At 50.7% G+C, this 25,925-nt stretch overlaps 1 protein-coding gene across 1 annotated transcript; it reads right to left on the reverse strand.

The window, feature by feature from the left end:
• Positions 1-679: 679 nt before the first annotated feature.
• Positions 680-24,928, reverse strand: TRIM3 (tripartite motif containing 3). The gene is made up of 12 exons (XM_042906314.1): positions 24,826-24,928; positions 16,649-16,814; positions 10,771-11,002; positions 10,396-10,547; positions 9,984-10,164; positions 8,993-9,725; positions 8,768-8,871; positions 3,308-3,475; positions 2,927-3,095; positions 2,600-2,670; positions 1,401-1,541; positions 680-1,253 (listed from the first exon to the last, which is right to left on the reverse strand). Exons 2-12 carry the CDS (start codon positions 16,777-16,779, stop codon positions 1,101-1,103), a joined length of 2,235 nt encoding a protein of 744 aa, XP_042762248.1. The 5' UTR covers positions 16,780-16,814; positions 24,826-24,928; the 3' UTR covers positions 680-1,100.
• Between the last annotated feature and the right edge of the window lie 997 nt (positions 24,929-25,925).

The raw sequence follows: 25,925 nt of genomic DNA on the forward strand, positions 1-25,925 counted from the left end.
TCTGGGCTCTGCCCTTCATCAGCCATATGCCCTATTCCTCTGAGCCTCAGCCTTTTGTAGAGGGAGAAGTCAGAGCCCCTGACTCCCAAATCACTGAGTGCTGGTTATAATTATCTCTGGAACTGGTAGTCAACTCCAGGGGACTAGAACTCAGGAGTGGTATGAGGATTCTCATTTCACTGTGGAGAAGGGGCGATGATCATGGAATGGGGAACAGGAGGATGAAGCAGGGCTCCACAGCTTCAGCAGTGAGCTTGAAAATTGGCCATGGAGTCTCCCACACCTGGCTTCCACCTGGGATAGCCCCAAGGTCCCCAACCCAGGCCTGGGCTTCAGGAATTACTGTCATACCCTCAAACTATTCTCCCTGCAGCTGCTGGCTGGGTTCTGGGCAAGGGTCATTTTTTCCCAAGCTCCTTCTCAGCCGTAGGGCACACAGCCAAAGGACTTACTATTTCTGTAGGAGATATGGGCCCAGGGACAGGGACTTGGTAGGTGGCTAAGAGTCCCAGGGGTTCACCCTCTCTTGTGTTCTACTCCTGAAACTTTAAAACATCAGGGCTCTTAGGCTTCTGGATCACCTGCCTGCCTGCTTGCCCACCTTTTAGTTCAGAATGAGTCCCACCCTCCCATACCCTTGCAGCCCCACCCCACAAGAAAGCAACAAAACCATCTTGGTGAACACATTTACTTAATATGGGGGGTGGGGTATTGCTGTCTCTGTCAGTGTGTATGGTGTGGTAGGGAGACAACCAGAGGGACTTTTGCCCTGGAGTGAGAGGCTGTTCTGGCCCCAGGCTGGGGGGTGGGGGGCAGACTGAGGGGACAGGGCAGGCGTGTAAGGTGGGGAGAGGGGGAACGGTGAAGCTCTGCACACATCCTTGGGACCACAGTCCAGGCCCACCCAGTCACCAAAGCAAGAACCGAATAAATAAAGTGCAACCGTGGGGTTGGGAGACGGGGAGAGGGAGGGCACTGGGCGCACCCACGCCCACAGCCCACATTCAGTGCTGCCAGGTCCGGCCCAACTCCCGGCCAGACCCTCTTGTCCAATCCCCCCATGTCTGTCCCTCCATGAGCCAGGCAGGGCCCCTGTGCAGCTACTGGAGGTAGCGATAAGCTTTAAAGCAGTGGTTGCCAGCATCGGCCACCACCACGTGTCCATCTGAGGTCAGTGCCAGGCCCTGGGGGCCATACAGTGGCTCTGCAGACGTGTTGATGTAGGACAGGAAGGAGCCAGAGCTGTCGAATACCTGGGGAATGAGTGGACAATGGAGGGAGAGGTGAGATCAGGTGGATGAGAGGCATTTGCAGGGGTGTGGCAGGGGAGTTGCAGGAGGGGGGGCTGGTGCACGGAGCACAGCAGGAAGCCTCACCCCCATGCCATCCCTGGGCCTTACCTGGATGCGGCTGTTGCCCCAGTCGGCCACAATGATGTTCCCGTTGGAGTCGACTGCTACTCCTGTGGGGGCGTTGAACTGCCCATTGCCCTCTCCATGGGAGCCAAACTTGAAGAGGAACTCTCCGTCGGCAGTGTACACCTGGCAGGGGAAAGGGCTGGGGACTGGGGACCTGGCCTCGGGCAGAGCCTTCAAGGAGGGGAGGGTGAAGCCCCAGGGCTGGGGACCCCCACGTCTACAGCTCCAGCCCAGTTCTTCATCCCAGGCTTCACATCCATGTTTCCCACTGCCTACTGAATAGGTCCAGCTAATGTACCTTCGGCTTATCAAACCTAACAGCTTAACTTCCCCGCGTTTTTTTTTCTTTTTTTTTTTTAATGGCAATGCCCATCTGGCCATGAGTCGTTCTCAACTCCACCTTCTCCTCTGCTTGATGGCCAGTGAATTAACACAAATTGCTGATTCTCTCAAAACTGCACCCTACTGTATATATTGCCCCTGCAGCGGTCCTCAACATTTCTCATCTAGATTACTACAAAAGACGGATCATCCTGACACCAGTCTCACCCCAGCCAGAGTGATCGAAGACATAGCACTGCATTACCCCGCTGCCTACAACCCTTCAGTGACTCCCCATAACTCTTAGGAAGAGAGCAAGCCCCTTAACAGGGTTCACAAGATTCATCCACACTTGATCCATACTTCCCTCTTCAAACCCAGTCTGAACTACTGGTGGTTTCTCGAACACACTGTTAAGGGTTCCCATCTCCAAATCTTGGCTCCTCCTGTCCTCCTTGCTTCAAATCCTTTCCTCCTTCTCTCCCTTCCGGTTAGTTCCCCTGCTGCTTTAGGTGGTTCTCAGTCTCACCTGAATCAATTGCTTCTACCATGCCCTCACACAGTGCCCTGCACTGCCCTACCACAGAATCTATCACATCATACTGTAATATAATAATACACAGCAATATGCTGCTTTACCTCTCCCCTACTAAACCATAACAAAGAACACAGCGTATTTGCTTTATTCATCGCTGTATCCCCAGCTTCTAGCATAGCACCTGGGACAAAGTAGCCATGCCATAAATGTTTATTGTTCAAATGAATGATCTCAAGGGGGGAAAATGGTGAGGGAGAGAGCAGTCTTGTGAAAGAGGAAAAGATGTCAGGACAGCGGTCATAGGGGGAAGAAAGACACTGACCTTCACTGAATGGTTATGGAAATCCGTCACTACAATCTCATTCTTGTTGTTTACAGCCACAAAATGGGGCCCTGAAAATACAAAGCAGTCTCTAGGGCAGTAAAATGGGATACTGCGTGGGATGGAGAAGAATATCTGGGATGATAAAGCTGGGGCGTTGGAAAAGGGGTGGGGTCTCAGAGGCTGACAGGTATGGTACCAAGGTATAGTGAAGGGAGGGGGTCCTCTGGAGCCAAGATATAGGGGGGGGTAGTTGAAGCTGGGGTATCCGGGGTAGTTCTCTGGGACTGGGGTATCAGAATAAATCTCTGAATTATTCCCCAATACCTGCAAAGTGGCGGTCAGTGGCACCACGGCCCCCAAAACGGCCAACCAGCTTGCCATTGGGCTGGAAAGTAAAGACGCAGCAAGACTTGTTGTCGACCACAATGATATGTCCATTCCGGTCTACGGCCACTCCTTTGGGGCCCATGAGACGGCCAGCTCCAATCTTGGTCTGGAAGAAGGGGATACCCATTAGGGCCTTTATCCTGCCTTGTCGGGAGAATAGTCCCAGCCTGACACTAAAGGAGAACCTTGGGCTGGGGATGGACACTAAAGGAGAACCTTGGGCTGGGGATGGTCAGACCCTGACCAGCAGGAGGCACTAGAATGGTCACCTGAGCTGGCCATTAGGAATGCAGAGCACAGTGACAGTAGGCCTCTCACCTTGAATTTGCCCTCAGGGGAGAAGATGCTGACCCAACGGTTGTCATAGTCTGCCACAATAATGTCTCCATTGGTGTCCACTGCCACACCTGTAGGGCGCTGCAGCTGCCCAGGTGAGCGCCCCCGGACCCCAAAGCGGAACTTGAACTGGCCTTCATTGGAGAAAACCTGGAGCAGAGGAGCAAGGGAGGGAGCGGGGAGGAGGGGAGAGACTGTGGGCACAGAGGGAAGGGAGCAAGATCCTGAGGGAGGAGACCCCCCCTTTCATTCAGTCATTCAACAAACATTTACCGACACCATGCTGGGGGTACAGTGAAGAATCAGACAAGGCCGCAGACCTGAGGTGACATGTAGCACAGGTATGAACAGGGCTGTAAGAATATGAGAGGGAATATGGGGCACCTGGGTGTCTCAGTCAGTTAAGCATCCTACTTCAGCTTAGGTCATTATCTCATGGTTCGTGGGTTTGAGCCCCGCATTGGGCTCTGTGCTGACAGCTCGGAGCGGGGAGCCTGCTTCAGATTCTGTATCTCCCTCACTCTCTACCTCTCCCCTGCTCACACTCTGTCTCTTAAAAAAAAAAAAAAAAAAGAATAAGAGAGAGATGAGGGGGACTGGCCAGGAAAGGCTCTGAAAGATGAATATCTGAGCTAATAGCCTAATAAAGATGCCAAGAGATGAACCAAAGCTGGCCAGTAAAGGAGGTGGAAAGGCACTTTAAGCAGAGTCAACAGTGTGTGAAAGGCACAGGGTCCAGTATGGGCACTGCTCATCCAGTGAGGCTGGATTGCAGGGAGCACTCCCATGAACAGCAGGAGTAAAGTTCCCCCTGGGTATAATGAGAATTCACTGAAAGTTTCTGGGCAGAGGAGTGACAAGATGAGATCTGCTTTTGTAGTATAACAAGAAATATATTTGGTCTTTGTCCCCAGTGCTTGGCACTCTTGGAATTTCCTGATTAATAGGATTGTCTTTTGTCATTCACAAGGAGCCCCTTGTGACTTAGGTGACTTAGGGTGGGGCCCCTATGAAGCTTCAGGATGAGGCTGGTCACCGGAAAGACCTGATGATTAAAGGGTTGGAACTTTCAGCCCTATCCACCAACCTCTGAGAAGGAGAAGAGGGGAATGGTACAGATCTGAAGTGCCTCCATGTTGGTGCCGGGAGAGTGGTGCACCCCAATTCCACAGGGACCAAAGTTCCTGCAGTAATGACTCTTCCAGACCTCACCCTCTGTACTTCCCTATCTGGCTGTTCGTCTGTATGCTTTATAGTATCTTCTGTAGTAAACTGGTAAACGGAATAAAATGCTCCTCTGAGTTCCATGAGTCACTCTAGCAAATTAATAGAACCTGAGGAGGGGGTCATATGACACTCCAATTTATAGCTGGTCAGTAAGAAGCACAAGTAACAACCCAGACTTGTGACTGGCATCTGATGTGAGGGCAGTCTTGTGGGAAGTGATGCTATCTCTATAGGTAAACAGTGTCAAAACGGAGTTAAATTTGCAGGACACCTGGTCAGTGTCCACTGAGAGTTGCTTGGTGGTATTGAAAAAACCACATGGGCGCTTTTAAGAAAGAGCACTCTGGCTGCAGGGAGGGGTCAACACTGGACACTGGCTGGGTAGCCAGAGGCACTGCACTAGTCCAGGTGAGAAGTGATGATGGCTTTGACCAGGGTACTTGCTGGAGTGAAGATGGACTCAGGAGACATGGGAGGAAGACAACAGGACTTGGTAGCACACAAGAAAGGGCAGGGTGGTGGACAAGGATGAGCACATTCAGGCCAAGGGGCTGACAAGGTAACCTTCCTCCTGGACAGAGTGAACCTTCTGACCTTTTCCCCTCTCCTACCTTCTCTCTTAGCCACCCAACATACTCAGGTCTTCCCATCCTTCAATTCTCCCTCCCTCTATAGCCTCTTGCTTCTCCTTCACAGCCAAAACATCACTCACTACACAAGTCTCACATGCTCTGCTTTGTTATAGACTCTAGGGACACAAGATGAGTCAGAGCCAGGAGCAGCCTTGGGGAACGCAAGTTCTGGGCCTTGCCCTTGCTCTTCCATCCAGACCTGCTCCCCCTAAGTGGGCTAGGCTCCCTGCCCCTGCTCCATCTCTCATGCCTGCAGGGCTGTTTGAACTAGTCCTCCCTCCTGATGTGGACTTCTATCATGCCCTCAGCTGACAGGCCAGCACAGCCCAGGGTCTGCCCTGGTCCCCTGTGGCAGGCCAGCACTAGCTAGCACGAGAGGGAGGCACCATCTTGCAAGAGGGACTAAAGGTGCTGCCAGATCAGCAGTGAGGCTGCACGTGTGCCTCCTCCAGTCTGAACAGCTCAGTCTCCGGCTCAACGCTGAGGCTTGGAGTAGGGGTGAGGGGGAATGGAGTAGGCTCTTCCCATCCTATCCTATCCCACCCCTGACACCTAGCCAACTCCTACTCATCTTTTGATTCTTAGAAATTTCCAGGTCGCTTCTTCAGAAAAGCCTTTAATGACCAACTCCAGCCCTTAAATCAATATATACGCATAAAGGTAGGCCTCCATGATACATGCTTTACATTTCTTTTGCTAACAAATGACACTTCTGGAACTAACTGCTAAACACCCTTGTCTCCAAAGGATGTAAGCCTCAGGTGGAACGGGGACTGTCTGCCTTATTTGTTACTGCATTTGCAGCACTGGTACAGCAACAAGTACATGAATTCCTCAGCTCAAGCTCAGACAGAACTGGCCATCCCCACTAGGGTGCCACACAGCCATATCACACTCAACATGTGTGCAAGAGAATTCATCAACTTATACCCAGGCCTGCTCCTGAAAGGCAGCACCAGCTACCCGGTGCACCAAGTCCTGCCGTTCTTGACCCCTTCTTCTCCTTTGACATGTGATGGCCCTTATCACCTGACACATTTGTTTTCTTAACCTCTCTAGAATCTGCTGGTGCCCTAGTCTGGTCCTTAACATCTCTCTCCTATACCACAGTAGCACTAAGTAACTTCAGGATCTGAGTCTAGTTGAGGGGAGACAGACTAGTAAAACGAAACAAAACAAAACAAACTAGTGATTCTGGTAAAGTATGAAAAATGTGACAGCAAAGGTGGAGGGAACTCAAAGGAGAATGTGATTAATATTCTTCCTAAAGGAAACGAGGAAGTCTTCACAGAAGAGCTGATAAAATTTCTGGACTAAGATGACTACACACGGATATAATATATACAAATAAAATTCTTCATTCAAAATCACAAAATATTTTTCCCTTCTGTCAGCTGATGCTGATTCAGCACAATGAAGGGATTTGTCTCAGCTGTCACCACAGACCGTCCAAAGGAGGAAAAGTTCACAAGGTCACAAAACCTCTGTTTGGGAAGTGAAGTGGGAAGGCAACATCCACCTGGGGCCCGGTCCATACCAAGCTGGGGGACCCCAAAATAAAAGAAGCAGAAACTCAGCTCGGGGATCTGAGAGTCCAGGTCCTAGTGGTTATGCTGCTGGGGTGCTGATGGGAGTAGGAATGAGAAGGAGGGCTGCCACAGGAGTGGCGGGTGTCTGGAGGGGAGGGGGGCTGCTCCAGGCCCTCTTTCTCAATTCCCCAGCCCCTCATCAGGGAGACAAAGCAACATGCATCTTTGTGTGCATGCGAGCACTCATGTGTGTGCACACCTGGGAAGGCTTCCCAAATCTCAGCTCTTGTGCCAGAAGGCATCCCTGGCATAAGAAGAAGGAAAAGAACTAGAAGGTGAAGGGTGGGACTGAGTAGGGACCTGGCACCAGCCCTACTCACCTCATCCCTCCCTCGCTATCTGGGCTGGACCCAAATGCTGCCATGTGCTACGCTGCACCTCTTCATTCCTCTGCTCTTAGGAATAGCAGAGGAATCAAAGCAGGTGGGACAGTACAGGGAATGTGGTCATGGAAAAGTTCCTGGCACCTTCAGCCTGCTACATGGAAAGCAGGGGTTGGGAGGAGCTGACACTAAGGTGACAGACCTTTGGCAGAGCTGGAAGTATGACAGGAGTACTCAGTCAGGGTTAGGAAGGACTTTAAACGTATAGGTGTAGGGGGGCACCTGGTGGCTCACGTTGGTTGGGCGTCTGACATCAGCTTAAGTCATGATCTCGTGGTTTGTGGGTTCGAACCCCGCATCAGGCTCTGTGCTGACAGAGCCTGCTTTGGATTCTGTGTTTCCCTCTCTCTCTGCCCCTCCCCACTCATGCTCTGTATCTCTCCCTTTCAGATATAAATAAACATTAAAAACATTTTAAATGTATAGGTGTAGTGAAGTAAGAATCCTCAAGAAAAGTTTTGCCACCTGATACAATGTTTGCAAGAACTGAATGAAGTGCATGGTAGTTAGAAACAATCCTGCACAGGATAAAATTAAAATTCCACAGCATCCTCTCTAAAACCATTTACAACGCTACCTCAGCTACTGGGCTTCTAATAGTAATCCACCTCTAGCCGGCTGGGATCCTTCCAGTTCCCTGAACAACCTCCTCCAGCACTTTCCCACCTCCTGGCTTTTGTTTACAGTCTCCACCTGGACAATGATATTTTTAACAATAGCTAACATTAGAAGGTTCACCAGGTGTCACGCACAGTGCATTATGTCATTTTAATGCTCCCAGCAACTCCATGAGGTATTCTTTTCCTAATTTTACACATGAGTTCTCAGAAGCTAGGGAGGTCACATGACTTGTCAGTAAGTGGCAGAGCTAGGATTCAAGCCCAGGTGTCTGGTTTCAGAGCCTGAGCTTTTAACTGCTATACCGTGTTTGCCAAGCTGGTGCCTGTCACTAGGCTCTGGGCTCACTCTATGGAATACAGAGAGAAAACCACGCTTCCTGGCTTTAAGGAGCTCAAAGCGCAGCACGGCCACGTCCATTTGTATGGCAGATGCTTGAATCAGGTATGTGAGAGACTGGGAGCACGGAGAGCAGGACCACCTGTGAGGTTACACTGCAGCCTCTGGAAGACACCTCTTTTCACAAGTTACCCCCATTTGGGGGTAGCCAAACCAGATGTTTGCAGAGACCCACACAGACACTCTGGAGCCAGGCTGGCATGAGAAGGAAGCAGGGGAGGGCAGAGCCTGCATCCTGACCACGTAAAGGGGAGTAAGTAAGCCAGCCAGGTGGAGGCTCAAATGGAGACAGAGGGGTGTGAAGAATGAACCAGATATTCGGAGTCCAGGAGCTGGTCTGGCCTGAGCCCCAGCCTGGGAGGTAGAGGCTGCAAGCACAGGAACACCCTGGGGCCTAACTGCCAGGGTATTGGATAGCGTGGCCAGTGGAAGTGGGTGGGTGCGGGGTGATGCTATGATTCATTGCTCTTTAAGGACTGATACTATCTTTAAGGACTGGTTCACCTTTCAGGAGGTGACCTGTACCCTGTTTTTTCAGGAGGCTATAGTTTGAGAACCTTTATTGGGTCAGAGGAGAGCAGGAAAGATGCTTACCTGGATACATTGATTGTTGCTGTCTGCTACCACTATGCGTCCGCTGCTAGCTGCCGACACGCCCTGTAAATTGGTGAATTCACCCTTCTCCCTTCCTCGACTTCCTGTGGGGAAGGCAGGGGAGGGGGAAAAAAGAATTCACTCTTAGGTCATTTTGAGCCTCCCTCCCAGATCTACCCTGCCCACTGCCCGCCCCCATCTGGCTCAGCCCTCAGCCATCTGTACCAACTCGGAAGACAAGTTCGTCCTCAATGGGGTTGTCCTTCCGTTTGCCACCCGTGCTGTACATGGAGCTGGGCCTGCGCACCGCCTTCTGGCGTACGTGGCTGCCGGGGCCGCCGGGGGACTTGACGCGGCGCTTGACGTCGTCTGGGGAAGGTGGCAGGTCTCCAGGACGCAGGGCACGCACGCGGAAAGGGCTGCCACGCACAGGCTGGCCGTAGAGCAGCACTGAGAGGAACAGCTCGCCTTCAGTGCGTGCCGTGTACACCAGCTCATACGTGCCGTTCTTGTGGTCCACCACCGGCACAGGAAGGCGCGTGCCGTCGGGGCCCGTGATCTCCGCGCGCAGCTCCGCGCTGCCTGTGCGCACCAGCCTCCCATCCTTGTCTTTGGTAGTGACGGTGAGTGAGGCGGGCTGGCCCACTAGCGCCTGGCGCAGGCCCTCGCCCGTGGCCACGGTCTCATGTGCAGTGGCACTCGTGGTGAGCAGCGCGCCGAGATTGAGCACCGATCGCCGCAGCCCATCGACTTCGAGGACCAGTTCCAGCTGCGCGTTCTCATGTGGCCGCTCGGGGAAGGCCTGAGCCGCCAGCGCGGCCAGCCGCTCTCGCATGTGCTTGCGCACCAGCAACACCTCCGGGGCCGAGCCCAGACGCAGGGCTTGTTCCGCGAAGCTGCAGCTGCTGCCGATATGTTCCTGCCCCTGACGCAGTGTGTCTAACTGGGTCTGCAACACCTGAGGAGGGGACAGGGGAAGGTTGGTCGCGCAGAGAGGGTCTCTGTGATTCCTTAGGAACTTACGGTACTATAGCATGAAAGAATTGCAAGGTGAGTATGGGCAGGAGACCGATACCGCGGTACCAATGGGACCGTGTCGGGAGGCATAACGTATAGTCTAGGGAAAGGGTTGCCCAGGTGTGGAAAGCAGAGAAAGCGTGGAGGCAATACAGCCATGTCACAGTGGGTGGTGGTAGGGAAGGGTGAACACACGCACCTTCTGCTTGGCCCCACAAATGGCCTCCAGGTCGCTGACCAGAGCCTGCTTGCGCTGTTGCAGCGCCTGTTCCAGGTCCTCGAAGGCTGCGCTGATCTGGGCCAGGGCCTCTGCTTTGCGCTCCTGCAGCTGCTGGCTGATGCCCCCCACTAAGGCGATAGCTGCGGACAGCTGTGGCAGTCTGGGGAAGGGAAACATCTCATACCCGGGTTGCTTGAGGATGCCCTCACCAAACCGGTCCTTCTCAGGGGGCACCCTATACTGTGCCCTCTAGGAGACGCCCTACCTCAACCTCCCTGCCTTCCCTAAGAATTTTATTTCTAGCCTCCCCAACGTCCCTCCCCTTCCCCGCTGCCCCGGTTGAGACGCTCGCCCATGGCCCCCCTAGCCCAGGTCCCCAGCAGGCTCCTACCGGCCGCGCACCGCCTCGAGCTGGCGCTGCAGGGCTGCCTTGTGCTGCTCCACCACATCGCGCAGCAGCACGGTGCCGTGCTCTCGATGCTCCCCCGCGCGGCACTCGCCGCACATGGCCGTCTCGCAGGCCTCACAGTAAAACTCCATCGTCTGGTGGCATAAGCACTCCAGTCAGGCAACGGCTACACCCCAAGCTTCTTTGTCTTCTCCCCTCCCCATCTGCCCTCCTTGCCCCTTGCCTTCCAGGTGCATCCCCTACCTGGACCACTCATCCAGAGAAACACCCTCTCACCCACGGCCACTCAGCCCCTCCCCCAACCTCTCCTCCCCCTCCACCCCAAGTCCTGGCCTCACTGGGCCTGCTTGGGCCCACCTTGCCTTCATGGTTGGGGCAGGAGAGGGGGCGGCCAGCCACCGCGCTGAGGGGGTGGGGGTCCTCGGGGTCGTGGGCCCCATCAGGTGCCTGCTGCATGGCCTCCATGAGGCTACTGATGAAGAAGTTGTTCTGCAGTGCGGAGACACCCTGCTCGGGGAGGATGGACGTCTGCCGACACACCGGACATGACAGCGTCAGGCTCTGGGCAGGGATGTAGTTCTGGAGGCATCTGACCAGGGAGGAGGGGGAGTCAAAGGAAGGAGGGGTGGGCAAACAGTGTATCCCTCCTCATGCCGTCCAAGGATGCCAATCCTTCTTGCAATTGTACACTTCATTTTGAAACCTCTCTGGTTGGCACGTACATCTTGTCCTGCCAACGGGTGTAAAAGGCCTCACCTTTCACAATTGAGTAGAAACACATCCCTGATCTCTCTCAGGAGAGCAGACAGATCTGCATTCCTCACAGTGTGTACAAACACAGGCTCACCTTCCACAGGTGTTTACAAACCCTTCTCATAGAAAATGTGCAACTAGCCCCTCCCCCCATTAAGTCATTAAACATTTACTGCCTACTCTTGCCAAATTTGTGCAAAGCTCTAGCAATACAAAGATAAAACACAGTGCCTATCTCTAAAATACTTCCAAATCTACAGAGAAAAAAAAAGTCACAGAAAGAGTTTAGAGAAGTAAATAGTATAATGATAAGGGCATGGGTCCTGGAGTTAGGCTGTTTGGGTTCAATTCTTAGGTCAGTCATCTATTATACTGCATGACCCCTGACAAGTTACTTAACTTTTATGAGCCAAGGATCCTTGCTTTGTAAAATGGAGACAGCACAGACTTCACAGGGTGCTTGAGGGAGGATTAAATATGAAGTGCTCACATGCTGACTCATGGCAACCACTATATATTGCAGGGTATTATATTATTTATTATTAACATAAAGAAGACTGTACATGCAGTGATAAGGAAATGCACAGAAGGGGCATCTGGCCCAGGGTGGGAGAAGAGAACAGCCAGGAAAAGCTTCAGAAGAAGTGTTGTAAGCTAAATCTTCCTGGATAAATCATTGTTAGCCTAACCAAAGAGAAGTGCAGGGAGAAGAGGAAGAGTGTTCCAGACACAGAAGGTGGCCAGAAACAGCATCATGTAAGTAGGGAAGCAGTCTGAGATGGATGGAGACCAAGTCCAAGGCAAGAAATGTAAGAGAAGTCTGGAGAGAGAGGCAGGGGCCAGTCATGGAGGGCCACATGGGCCACATAAGGAACTTAGAAATTATCCCAATAGCAATAGGGAGCAGTAGGAGCATGGTACAGCCAGGTTTACATTTTATCCTCCTCATTGCCTCTGTGTGGAGAATAAATTTGAACATGGTGAGACAGCAGACAGGGTATGGTAGCATCATCATCATCATCATCCAGTTGCCATTTATTAAGTACTAAGTGCTGGGTGCTATGCTTTGTGCTTTATGTTTATGTTAATACACTAAAAAAGGGTGAGTCATCCAAGGTAACAAAGCTAGTGAGCACTGGAGCCTGGATTCAAATCCAAGACAAAACATGTGTTTAGCCAAGATACTCTTGCAATCATCTTGTAAAAGATCTTGTGGTAGATGAGAAAAACCTGGAATTAGGCAGTAGCAGTGTAGACTATGAGCTGGTACAAATTTAAGAAGTATTTAAGAAGTAAAGCAGTGGGAGGTGTTAGCTCTGAGTAGATATGGAGAGTGAGAGATGAGTCTTGGTTGACTCCCAGATTCCTAGCTTAGAGGACTGAGTGGATGGTGGTAACAATCACTAAGATGAGAAACACAGAAAAAGGAGTGGTTTATAAAGGCTTTCAGCTTTGACCTGGAACAGTGGGACATCCAGGAGGTGAGGCGCAGCAGACAGTTGGGGAAAAGGCAGGTTACAGAGAGATGGGGATGCCATCAACACTGAGAAGGCCTCTGTAGCCACAGAAGAGGTTGAGATCAGCCCAAAAGTTGGATTCAGTGCCAAGAGCATGCAGAGCACACAGGAAATACTGAACAAGGAGAGCAGAGGAACCAGTAGAGAGGTAAGAGGAGAGACACTGTCAAGACAGCAAAGAGACTAGTGCATTTCCAGAAGGAGGGAAGAAGCAGTCATCGGTGTCAGAAACAGCTGAGGAGTCAGGGTAGGAAAGGATTGGAAAATGCCCCCTGAATTTGGCCAGTGTGAGAGTACTTTCGTCTGTAAGGAAAACTGGGTGAGTGAGTGTGGGGTAGGGGTGGGGGGGAGGAGAGCTTGACTGCTGCCAGTTGAAGAATGAATGGGAGGTTGGGAGTTTGGGGAAGAAGGGGAATGAAGGACTGCTTGGCCGCTAGCTGGGACAAAGGGACAAAGGAGAGTTCTTATCTGTTTGTAATGGGAGCCTTGAGCATGTTTATGCATTGAGAAGCCAGTAGAGAGGGAGACATAGAAGAGACAAGAAGTGTGGACAGGTCTCTGAGAGGGGGTAATGGTTCAGGTTGGCTGAAGAGGCCATCCTGTGAATGGGGGAAGAGAGAAAGAGAGGTGAATGCACTTGAGCACAGGGGTGAAGTTAGACACCATGCTTCACTCGCCTCAGGCAAGATCAGCTGTTGAGAGTGAAGGAGGGGTTCAGGAGACTGGTGAGGGCTGGGATTAGTCACTGGAGGGAGGACGAGAGACAGCTTGCTAGAAACACACAGACTGTGGCTGTGTTGGGAGACTATGAATCTGTGGAGGGAAGATCTGCATGGTGCACACTTTCCCATATCCTCAGTCTCTCCTCTTAATGTTCTCTACACCTCTGAATCTGCATTAATTAATTTTTATTTATTTAACAAACATGAGGTGCCAGGCACGATTCTAAGTGCTTCACAAATATTAACTTATTTGTGACCTAGTTTTCCCTGCAGTCCTCTCAAGTATAGAGTGGCTTGTCTCACATTCCACATTCCTTAGGGCCAGGTGGGGTTGAGTCCTCCCTGCCCCCAACTGGGACATTTCTATTCTCCTTGGAAGCTCAAGCCTTCTGTCTCTACCACCCCTCCTGTTATTATCTCCACTGACCTCATGGGTGCTTCCCCAGTTACTGAAGTCTTTTTTCTGGCTCACTCTCTTCTTCTGTTACTGCCACCCCCCCAATAGGCCCTCCATCGGTGTTATGCTAACTGAAATAAATCAGAGAATAACAAAAAAAAAAAAAAAAAATAGGCCCTCCATCCATGCACTCCTGCCATCATTCTCAGGGGCTCTGACATCCACGACGTGACCCATCCACCAACAGGATCTCTTAATTCCTTGACCTCCTCACACCCAGTAATCTTTTCCTCCACTTCACCTCAGCTGTCTATTCCCATGCTTCCCCCACCTCCTGTTTCTCATCTCCAGTCACTGCATCAACCCTGAAATCTGAATTTCAGCCAAAATACTTGCAAACTCGTCAAGACCTCCTTCCTATGTGTTGAGCATACCTGGCTTACACTACCTTCCTAACTGGTTTCCTCTTTCCATTCTTGCTCCTCTGTAATCTATTCTCTGGACAGCAGCCAGAGTGAGCTTTAAAAATCTAATTTATCTCACATTATTTCCCTGCCTTAAAAAAAAAAATCTCTTCCCATCGTTTCCCATTGTGTTTAAAAATAAAATCTAAACACTTCCCTAAAACCAAGTTCCTCCATGAGTTGTCCTGATGCTTTTGGACCTCACTTCATCCTCCTCTTTCAGCCACACTCGCTTCTTTTGATCTCTGAACATGCCCAGTCTACTCCTTCCTGAAGGCCTTGGCATGGGTTTTTCCCATTGCCTGGAACAATCTGCAAGTCTGTCTCCTCATCCTTGGGTCTGAGGTCAAATGTCACCTCCTCAGGGAAGCCTTCCCTGATGACTCTATGTAGAAGAGCCCCTGGCCCAACCATCCCCACACACTCTGTTTATTTCCTGCAAAGCACTTAGCACAAGCTGTGACTCTCCTGTTGGATTGTTTGCTTGCTTACTGTCAGTCACCATCCACTAGAGCATAAGCTCTTTGAGAGCAGGGACCAAGAGATAAATGAATGAGTAGTAATTAACAGTGAAGGCCCTACAATCAAACCTGGATTCAGACCTTGGCTACTTACTTACTACAGAGCCTCAGAAATACTTGTTAATTACTCAGTGGCTCTGAACCCTAGTTTACTCCCCTGTAAAATGGGGGTAATAAAGTATCTATTGTGAGGATTAAGTAATTCAATGCATGTATATCAGTTAGCCAGTCCCTGGCAAATAATAAGCAATCAATACATGGTAGCTACTACTATCATAATTTCTCAGGCACTAGTTTTCTCCAGGAGTTGTCAGTGATCTGGGCCTATGAGGAGGCACAGAGATGTCCAATTACAGTTCTGATCCAGTTTTGAACGTTTGCTGCATAGGTTCTGAAAAGAACAAAGACCTGAGGGAACATGGCAGCCAATCAGATGGTCAGCCATCCCAGGGGGAAGGGATGGAGCTGGCAGCTGGGAAAAGGAAGAGTTGAGGGGGCTAGGCGTCTACACCCACTTAAAGATGCCATAGTGGGAGTGGAGTAATGGGAGCCAGGAGTGGGATGCCAGAGTTATGACCACAGAAGTGATATTATTCTGGGTGATAGCAAGGTCCAGGCACAACTGGGAGAAAGTATGACTGAGGTGGTAAGGAGGATGTTCCTGGAGAAACAGTCGAGAACCAAGAGGCCAAAGTGAGTCGTGAAGCCATGCAGGTTGATGGAAGAGCTTGGAATAGGCCAGAAGGCTGAGAGTGTTTCCAGCTGACAAAGGAGAGAGAGCAGCAGAGCTGAAATCTTAAAGAGCATGGGGGTGAAGGGGCACTGGAAGGGGAGCAGTGTCCCTGTGGCAGAGCCAGCTTTCCACGAAGGCAGGAATCAGCGGGAAGGTGTGGGTGGAGGCAGTGGCAAGAAGACCCAGGGACCAAAGGCTCTCAGGGTAAAGGCAGAGTTCCCTAACAGGTGTACAAAGCCCCTGTAGTATGGGCCCCACCTGCCTGTCTGGCTTCACCCTCACCACCTCAGTCACACTTGTGCTCCAGACTCACCTGGCTTCCTCCAGGCCCTCTTACCTGACACATTTCCTCAAGCCACACGCCTTTTCTCCCGTTCTTCCTTCTGCCTAGGATGCTCGTAGCGCTCCCTTCGCTTAGCTAACTTTAGTGCACCCTTCACTATAGTGCACCCTCTGCATCACACCTTAGGTAAGCCTTCCCTCATTCTCCACACTATAATAGATCCTACCTAAACTCTCATATCTTAGCACTTCAGGTGCAGCATTATGAAGGGGGCAATACTTACATTTATCTATAGTCTGGCTGTATGATCCTTTGATCACTGGCTTTCTGTTTAACTATACTCTAAAAGCAAGTATGATACCTGTTTCCTTATCATACCCAGTGCCTGGGACAGGTCTGGCACATAGAAATGCTCAATAAATAATATTTGTTGAATGAGTAAATAATGGATAAAGCCTAAAGGGGGTGGTTGCCTTTCACTCAGCGCCTCAGAACAACCATGAAGATAAGCAGGGAAGGAAGGACAGGCCTTCTTCTATCCTCCCACTGGTGACAAACTCTTCTGAGGCTGCAGCTTGTTGAGAGTCTGGGCTCTGTTTGATTTCTCTGATGGTGTTGAAAGCTGCCTTGGTTTGGGAAGGGGCAGAGACCACAGCCCAGTGTTAGCAGCTTCTGGTCCTCTCTCACACGTTCTTGCACCAAACCCTCACCTCCTGCAGTTTGGGGTACATCTGCTCCCCTACATGTATACCCATTTTCCTCACCTCCTACAGGTTTATACATGCACCCCCTCTCAGGGGAGGCGGCAAGGTCCTCATCGCTCCCTGGTACACACACCCTCTCACCTCTCACAAAACGTGTGCAGGCAAGGCAGGACCTTGGGGCACCGGTACCGATCCAGGCAGATGCTGCACACCAGAAACTGCTTGTCCATTGGCTGGACCTCTGGGCCAGGGCTGTCCTCCCTCTTCGCCATGGTGTTCACGGATGACTCCTACCACTCACACCAGCCTGTGTACAGAGACATGGTCAGTTCTAGGGAAGCTCACATTTCCTCTCCTCACCTAATCTCACCACTCAAATCCCCTGCAGAGAACTAACCCCATTTCTTTCCAGACAGAGGCAGGACAGGCAGTGATTGGGAGGGAACAGGGTGAGGGAGGTGGGCTGAGTGACCACTGAGCATGGTGCTCTGGTTAAAACCACAGACTTAGGGGCGCCTGGGTGGCTCAGTCGGTTAAACGTCCGACTTCGGCTCAGGTCACGATCTCACGGTCCGTGAGTTCGAGCCCTGCGTCGGGCTCTGGGCTGATGGCTCAGAGCCTGGAGCCTGCTTCCGATTTTGTGTCTCCTTCTCTCTCTGCCCCTCCCCTGTTCATGCTCTGTCTCTCTCTGTCTCAAAAATAAATAAAACGTTAAAAAAAAAAATTTAAAAAAAAACCCCACAGACTTAGGGTTAGACTGAGTTTCAAACCCAGCTCAGCCTCTTACCAGCTATGTGACCTTGGGCAATTCATACAACCTCTCTGAGCCTCAGTCTCCTGATTTGGAATTATGGGAATAATCCATACCTCAAATGGATGTTTTGAGAATCTGCGATAGTGCTTATTGAGTACATAGTACAAGGATGCCCACTTTCAATGACACACCCATCTTTCACTTCCTCTGCCTTCCCCGAATCCTCATCCTACTGAGTCTCTCCTGTGATACAACAACAGCCTCCTAACTGGTATCCTTGTTTCCTTGCTTGTGCATTCTCATCTATCTCCCTTGCAGCTAGACCAAGGCTCCTAAAACACAGGTTCTATCTTGTTACTTACTCCCTATTAAAATCCCTCACTGGTTCTCCATTGTCCAGAGAACAAAGTCCAAACTCCTTATGTTGGCCAACAAGGTTTAGCTTTGTTTGCTCCATACCTCCCTCTACTACCTCACGTCTCATGATTATATATGATCAGTCACAGGGCGCCCGGGTGGCTCAGTCGGTTGAGTGTCTGACTCTTAATTTCAGCTCAGATCATGATCTCACAGTTCATGAGTTTGAGACCCAGTTCAGGCTCTGCGCTGGCAGCACAGAGGCTGCTTAGGATTCTCTCTCTCTCCCTCTCTCCCTGCACCTCCCCTACTCATGCTCTCTCGCTCTCTCAAAAATGAATAAACATTTATTTAAAAAAATCACATTGGCTTCTTTTCAGTTCCTGGAAAACTCCTTGTTCTCTTTTGCTTCTGGGCCATCACACATTCTGTTCCCTTAGCCTGAGATCCTCTTACAAGCCCCCCTTTGTCTGGCCGACTCCCACTGATCTTTCAGGTCTCCACATAAATGTCACTTCCTCCAGAAGGTCCTCCCTGGTTTCCTGAAGTCTGGGTTAGGTATTCCATCTTTGTATCCCTACATACCCTGTATTTCCTCCATTCTAGCCCAAATATGCTGTATTATAATATCCTTGTAACTGCTCTACTTCTTCCACTGCATGAAGAGTTCTTGAAGGCAGGCATGATATTTTACTTTTTTATCCCTAACACTTAGCAGAAAGCCTGACATAAAGGATTGATCTATATTTATTGAATAATTATTCCATAGTTCAACAAATATCTATTAAGTGCCTACTTTGTACAGGCACTAGGGATAGAGCGTAAACAAAACAGATATGGTCACTGTCCTTGTAATGGCGATGTTTTAAAAGTAAATAAACAAATACATACTTATAAACTGCAGGGGAAGGAAGTGCTATAAAAAAGAAAGGATCCTATGAGAAACAACACTGATTTGGTTGGGTGATCAGAGAAAGCCTCTCCAAGCAGGTAACTTGTAAACCGAGCTCTGAGGGTTGGAAGGAAAATGGTAGGGATGAGGGTGGGGGCATCAAAGACTGAGGGAAGGAAGTCATTCTGAGCTGAAGGAACAGCAGGAATGAAAGTTCTTAGGCAGAAGGCTCACTGAGAACCCAAAAGGACCATGTGATCAGTGCAAAGTGAATAAAAGACAAGAGGTAAGTCCGGGAAATGAGGCTGAAATGATATCACCAAGGACCTTGTGGTTAAGAATTTGGACTTTATCCTGATTGGGGGTGAGGAGGAGGGATGGTCCAATTTACAAAAAAATAAAAACAAAGTTAAAAAGCTCTTCTGGTAGCTATGAGGATTGCGGAGAGGCTAGAGTGGAAGCAGGGAGACCAGTTAGGAAGCTGCCTCAGTTCTTTGGGTCAGATGATGTTGGGTATTGGCAGAGATATAGGCAAAAAGGTAGAATGATTTGAGAAATATTCATGAGGTTGAATCAAAAAAACATCACAACGGATTGGGTGTGAGAGGGATAATGGAATGCCAGTAATGACTCCCAGGTTTTTCACTTAAGGAAGTGGTAGGCCATGCCTAGAGATAGTAAAAGCTGAAGAACTGATCTGGGGCATTCCGGTTTTGGCATGCTAGGTTTGAGACGCTATATGATATCTGGGTAGAGATGTAAAGTAAGGAATAGAATAGAACCTGTCTGGTTTTGGAAGCATTGGCATATTAACAGCACTTAAAGCAATGAGAATGGATGAGGCCTCCTAGAGACAGAGAGTGGAGAGTGAAGGAGAACCCAAAGGAATAGTAAAAAAACCAAGAGACTGTGGGACTCTTCCAAAGAAGAGAGTGATTCCAGAAAGAAGAGATGGTGAAGTAAGATGAAGACTGGAATGCCCACCAGGTTTGCTTCCGGTGGCACAGTAGGGACAGCAACCAGGTTAGAGTTGTTGAATGATGAATGGAGATGAAGAAATTAACACAGTGGCATAGACAATTCATGACAGAAATGTGGCCACGAAGAAAGGCAGAAAAATAGCTGGACTACTTCAAAATAGGAGGTGACTAGAATCAGGTAACAACTATCTGTGCCCAGCTAGATGTATCATGGGCTTCTGTAAAGACAATGAATGAATGAATGAATGAATGAATGAATACATGCATGCAGTGGGGCCAGTCCAGAGCCCTCTCCAGGTTTGAGGAGGAACAGGGGGCTGAACTGCATGTGTCTTATGTTTGTAGAAGGGTGGGAATGAGTAGGAACAGGATAGGAAGGGCATCCCTGAGAGCATCCTCTCCTGATGTGGGCACTGGGACTCAGAGGTTCTCTCTCCAGAGAGACTTAACACCAGGACAACATAGCAGGAAGAGGACAGATTGAGGGTTGGAGGAAGGAACAGGAGGTGGGAGCCAAGCTGAAGCTTCTGTCTGATGAAGGGGAGGGCTGGGAAGAAGAGTAGGAGTAGTCTACTGGGCCCTGCCAGGGCAGCTGGATGTCAGGCTCCGCCTCTCTCCAAGCCCAAGGGGCTCTCCCAGCCTGTCACACAGGGGCGGGGACTGGGCTACATCCAGGACGGACAGCTCCTCCCTCCCTTCCCCTTCCTGCTTCAGTTCCCCACCCAGACTTGCCAGGCATGCAACTGCTGAGGCCATACCCCAGCCTGAATCACTAAGATTCCCTTCTTCTCTTGGGCTCTTACTCCCATCTCTCCCATCCCACTGTGCCCTACAGATCTGCCCCCAAAGTCCTCTAGGCAATGGTTTAAGTGGACTGTTTATCACAGCAGAAACTTGGAGGATCTTGAACTTAAACCTGAGATTCCACCCTCCTTCCTCAGGCTGCCACTGCCATCCCTGCATCCCTTATCCTACCCATCTTTTATGGCTCAGTTCTAAAGGCACTTCATTTCCCCAATCAGCATTCACTCAACACCTCTGTTAGGACTGGGAACACAAAGATAAATAGTCACAGTGCAGCCTTCATGGATTCCAGTCTAACAAATAGGTGACTGCAATGTAATATGGAAGGCTTTGTGGGGAAGCACAGGTTGCTCCAGGAGCACAGAGGTCACCTAACCTAGAGCTGGGGCAGGGGAGGGGGGTTACTAGAGGTTGGGAGTCAAAGGAGTTCTCCTAAGAAAGTGCCTTTCATGCTGAGAGCTCCAGGATGTGTAAGAGTTACAAAGCATGGTGCCTTCTGCATCAGGAGACTGAATCACGCACTGTGACAGAGGTGGGCTAAGAAATGAGATGGAGTGATAGGCAGGAGCTAGATCATACAATGCTTTATTGGCCTTATTAAAGAGTTTAGACTTTACTCTTCCCTGCTTGGGGATTAAGTCCTCATCCAAAGAGCAAAGGAAACCTTGGGTAGGGTGGGGGGGTGGGGGGTTTAGGTGGGCAAAGAGGGTTTAAGTAGAAAGTAATAGGGTCAAAAGAGTAGCTTTTTTGACTGCTGTGTGAAAAACTGTTTAGAGAAGTTACCAGGGGAAAGGTGAGACTGCATGATATTCCACAGGAGAGGTGATGGTGGCCTTGACTAGGGAAGAAGCAAAGGGGAGGTGGAGAGAAGTAGATTTCACAGGGAGGAATCAACAGAAATTGATGACTGGTTGGTGTGATGTGAAGAGTAGATGGAGAAGAAAGAACTGGAGATGATTCCTTGTTTTCTGGCTTGGAAACTCTAGGAGAGGAGCAGCTGGATGAGAGGATAAGTTCAGGGTTTTAATAAGACAGATCTGAGAAGCCTATTGGGCATTTTGAGTGGAGAGGTCCAGCTGGCAGTGGGAAAGTTAGGCTGGAGCCTAGGAAAGAGAGCGGCCTGGAGATAGGGATTTGGGAGTTACTGGTGTAGACATGGTGCCCGAAGCCATGGTATTGGCTGACATCACCCAGACAGAGCATAAGGAGAGAAAGGAGAGACTGTGACTGTGCTCTGAGGAACTTCATCATTCAAGGCATAGGTCCAGGAAACAAAGCTTGCAAAGGAATTGAAAAGGTTATGGCCAGAGAGGCAGGAGAAACAGGAAAGAGAGATATCATGAAGACCAAGGAAGAAGAAGCTTCATGGATAAGGGAACAATCTTCATTGTGAAACACTGCAGAGAATCCCCAGGATCTAAAGCCAAAAAGAAGCTGTCACTAACTTTAGGGAGTATGGTTTCCAGGGGCTGGAGGAAAGGAAGCCAGATCCAGAGGGTGAGGAGGAAGTTGATTTTGAGCAGATGAAGAAAGCCAGTGCTGACTCCACTAGATCCTTGGCATCTGCAAAGGATGTGTCTCAAGGCTTTTCGGTTTCTCCAAATTCTCAAGCAGCATCCAATTTCCCCCATGACTTCCTCCTACAGACTTACGAGAGTCTCAGTATACATGCTTCACACAGCTGTGACTGGAGGTAGGTGACCATGGCATTGTTAAAAAACAATGCAAGAGGTCATCTAGGCTCACTTGCTTCCTAAAATGACTCGTTCCTGTCCACTAGCCCCCAAGGGTATTTGATCATTGGAGACCTCAGAAAAGTGACAAATGACTACAGGTTACAGTTTTGGGGTTTCTCTGGGACAGATGAAGCCTTAGAAGGATAGAGTCCTGAAAGCAAAGGAATCCTTTCAATAAGATTGGCAGGGAAGGAAAGTGATGCAATTCACAGTGCCATCTCCCCCATCACTGCCAGAATGAGCAGGTGGATGAACCATTTAATCAGCTGATTAACCTATCAAACAATCAAACTTCCCTGGGCATACTCTGGACCAGGCTCTTGAACTTGGAACTGGAGACACAGAGCTGAAACAGCTGCACTCCCAGTCCTTCACCAATTCTCAGACTAGCGTGGGAAAGAGACATGGAAATACAGTACTATAATGTGGTACGTGTCATGATACTGATATACTCTAACTATTATGGACAAAAAGAGGAGGAAGTATCTAACTCTGAAGGTGGTGGGGGAGAATAAAGAAGGCTTCCAGAGGAAGAGATATATGAGCTGACTCTTGAAGGAGTTTGACAGGTACATTGGGAAAACAGTGAGTAAAGGAACAGAAGCATGAAAAATTAAGAAACATGGACCAGTTGGGGCAAGAGAGCAAGACTGAGAGAGCAAGACTTGAAAGGGCAGAGGTTGTCCTAGATGTTTTCACAACCCACTCAAGGAGGGCTCTCCACCTGCCTCTCTAGCTGTGCCTTCACTGCTCATTCCTTAAATGTTTAGTTCCTAAGGTCTTTGATCCAGGACCTCTTCTCTTAGTTTCATACTCTGCCTGGGAAATCTCATCAACTCCCATAGCTTCAGTAACCATCCACTTGACTCTCAAAGCCTTATCTCCTGTGCAGAAAACTTACTTGCACACCAGACCCATATACCCAGCTCTATCTTAAAAATCTCTACGTGGATGATGCATAGAGATTAGTCTAAAACTGATTTTCCCCCTAACCTACTCTTCCTGCTGGCGTTTCTTATCTCAACAAAAGGTACCATCATCCACCTGGCCACACCAGCCAGAACCCTGGGAATCTTCTCAATTCTTCCTGTTCTTTCACCTTTCAGATACCAGCTATGACTATATCCTATATTCTGCTTCTAAAATGTGTCAAAGTTAAAAGGTCAGGAGATTTAGGAGCCAATCCTGACTCTGACACTAATCTCACTAAGGCAAGGTAAGACACTGGGCAAGTTTCTACTCCAGCCCCTTACTTGTAAATTGGGATGGGGAGGGTCTTTTTGTTCTCCAAATCTGCAATCCCCTGGGTTCTCTTTCCAGCCAAAGGTCCCTACAGACTGTAATATGTGCCATGATTAAATCCCATCTTGTACCACCTTGAGGATTTGATTGCTTTCCACGGTAAGGCTAGGTGTGCAGCTGCTTCCACCACCCTTCCAGAATAAACATTTGCTAAGTTTAGGGCACCCATGACACTCCCTCTGGACACCCTCTCTGTAGCCATATGGTTTTGCTCTGTTTTTCTGAACACAGGCTGTACTATCACAACCATGGGCCTTTGCTCAAGCTCTTCTCTCAGCAAGAATGCCATTGTCCCCTAAGTGGCTGAGGCAGCACCTGGCACAGAGGGTGCTCAGTATATGTTGGTGACAGGAGAGCCATGTTTAAATCACTGCAGTTCCCTCTCACCAGACAGAGACTCAAAAGCACAGGCAATAACAAGACAAGTGAACAAAGTTCCAAGGAAAAAGACCTCTACTTAACATACAAAAGCCTCCCCACAGCATAAGGTAGTAAGTGCTCTGTCACTGGTGGCATGTAAGCCAAGAGAGGCAGGGCACCTGTCAGGCCTGCAGCTCTGATTGCAATTCTGCAGCAAACCAGAGCCCTACTTAGGGGATGAATGGGCACTGGTGAGCTGGACACACAAACAGGGGAGAGACCTGTGAAAAAGACCTCTGCACCGACTCCAACCTTCCAGATTTCATCTTCCTACTGGGGCTAGTCCTGGGCGTATGCTGTCCACATCAGAGACCCCCACACCAGGAACAAGCCCAGGACCTGCCTTCAGTCAGACCGACCTCTCTGGGGTGCAGCCTGCCCCTCCAACCTGCAACCATCTGTCCCTGCAGGTTTGCAGCCCAGGATCTGAAGCCAAGTCCAGAAGGGAGGAGGCTGGAACCAGGGAGGGGCCTGGGGTCCTCCAGGCAGGGCCCAGGCTGAAGGGGAACCAGAGGGGTCTTTTCCTACAACAGGCAGCCTCCGGATCAGGCTTCCTGTCAAGGGAGCAGCTCTAGAGGAGGAAAGAGTGTCCTCCACCCTAGCTGGTGGGCTTCTGGGTGGCTGAGGAGGATGGTGGGGGAAGCTAGGGGTGGAAGTGTCTGCACCCAGGGAGAAAGGAACCCTTCAGACAAGCTGGGCCACAAGATTCCAGAGTTCCATTCAGCAACCCCACCCGCCAAACCACCACCACCCTCGGCCGCAGCGTTCGACACCCTCCGCCAACATACACAAGCTACCAAACCCCGCGCTCCTCCAAGGAACCATCACCCATCCACCCGCGCCTCCCCCCTCAAACATGGACCTCACGTGAGCAGCCACAGCCCGAAGAATCCCCCCACTGCTCTCACAGACACGGACACGCCTCACGTGGACAGAGACAGGCACAGCTTTTGAAAAGCATCTGTGCCCCCACCCACAGACACTCGGACAGACACACCGCGGCTCGGACCTGGACGCGGACCCGAGCAAACAGGGACACAAACGCACCCCTGGGGGCCGCCCGTCGCACTCACCGCGGCGGAGCAGGATGGGAGGGCCAAGGCCCAGAATGCGGCCACTCGGAGCGGCCCGCGGCGCTGCTCCCGCTGCCAGCGCCCGTCCGCCCGGCCCTGCCCGCGGCGCCGCCCCACGTCCCGCGCCTCCGCCTGTCCCCGCGCCGGCGCCGCCGCCGGACCCGCCGCACAGGCCGGAGGGAGGGGCCGGGGCGGGGCTGCGGACCCGCCGGGGGAGGGGGCGGCTCGAGTGCTGAAGACCCACCCACGGCCCGCCCGCCGCCGCGGAGGCCCCGCCCCCTTTTACCCCACCCGCCGGGCTCCCCCAACCCCCTCGAGGCTCCTACGGGAGCTGCCTCAGCCGGCGGGTTGGGGAACGCGTGAGCCGGATCCCGGATCCACGATCTCTGCCAGCTGCCTCTGGCTCCCGACCGCTCCGGGGCAGGTCTCAGGAACTGGGCTGAGGCTCCGTCAAGGAAACGCAGCTGGGCAGCAGAGATTTCGGACTCTGGGAGCCGGTCCGGGCCCTCCAGGAGGTGCACTTCCCAGCTTTCTTCGGGGGCTCCTTGGGAATATGCTAGTGTGCTCTCTGCTGCGGCAGGGGGATACGGGATAGTCCGTACCTCGGCATGGATCTCTGGGCGACGGAAGGGCCTCCAGGTGGAAGCACAGCACCCAAAGCGCTATGAGAAGGGGCGGACGGGGTGGTGAAAGGTGGGGGACTTGATTTGGCTGTAGGTGAGGAGACCCCTCGCGAGGAGATTATGGTTCAAACCATCCAGCGACTCCCTTCCACACTCCAAAAAACCAGAGCAATTCAGAATCATCACATTGTGGAAAAGCAGCCCCGGTGGTAAATAATAAAAATTATAATAACAGTTAACAGGGACTGAGTGCTTATTATGTGCCAGACACATAACGAATCACTTTACATATATTATCTCCTTAATACTCATAATCTTAATAGGTATCTTCTTTTATTAGATGTGTTTTACAGCGGAAGAAACTGAGGGCCCTTGGCTCCCCAGACGTTAACCCTGATCAGCTAACTCACTTAGAAAGTGGTGTAGCTATGGTTTGAGCTCTGCTTTAGATCTTGCCCCCAATCACCTGGAGATTCA

The sequence above is a fragment of the Panthera leo genome, chromosome D1 (genome assembly GCF_018350215.1).
Source record: "Panthera leo isolate Ple1 chromosome D1, P.leo_Ple1_pat1.1, whole genome shotgun sequence".
NCBI lineage: Eukaryota > Metazoa > Chordata > Mammalia > Carnivora > Felidae > Panthera > Panthera leo.

Excerpts from the sequence above, each read along its gene's own strand:
- TRIM3 (XM_042906314.1), bottom strand. The coding sequence starts at position 16,779 with ATGGCGAAGAGGGAGGACAGCCCTGGCCCAGAGGTCCAGCCAATGGAC. Across the intron at positions 10,548-10,770 it reads GCCCCAACCATGAAGGCAAG|ACGATGGAGTTTTACTGTGA; the intron begins GTGGGCCCAAGC and ends TTATGCCACCAG. Across the intron at positions 3,476-8,767 it reads GCAACAATCAATGTATCCAG|GTTTTCTCCAATGAAGGCCA; the intron begins GTAAGCATCTTT and ends CCTCTGCTCCAG.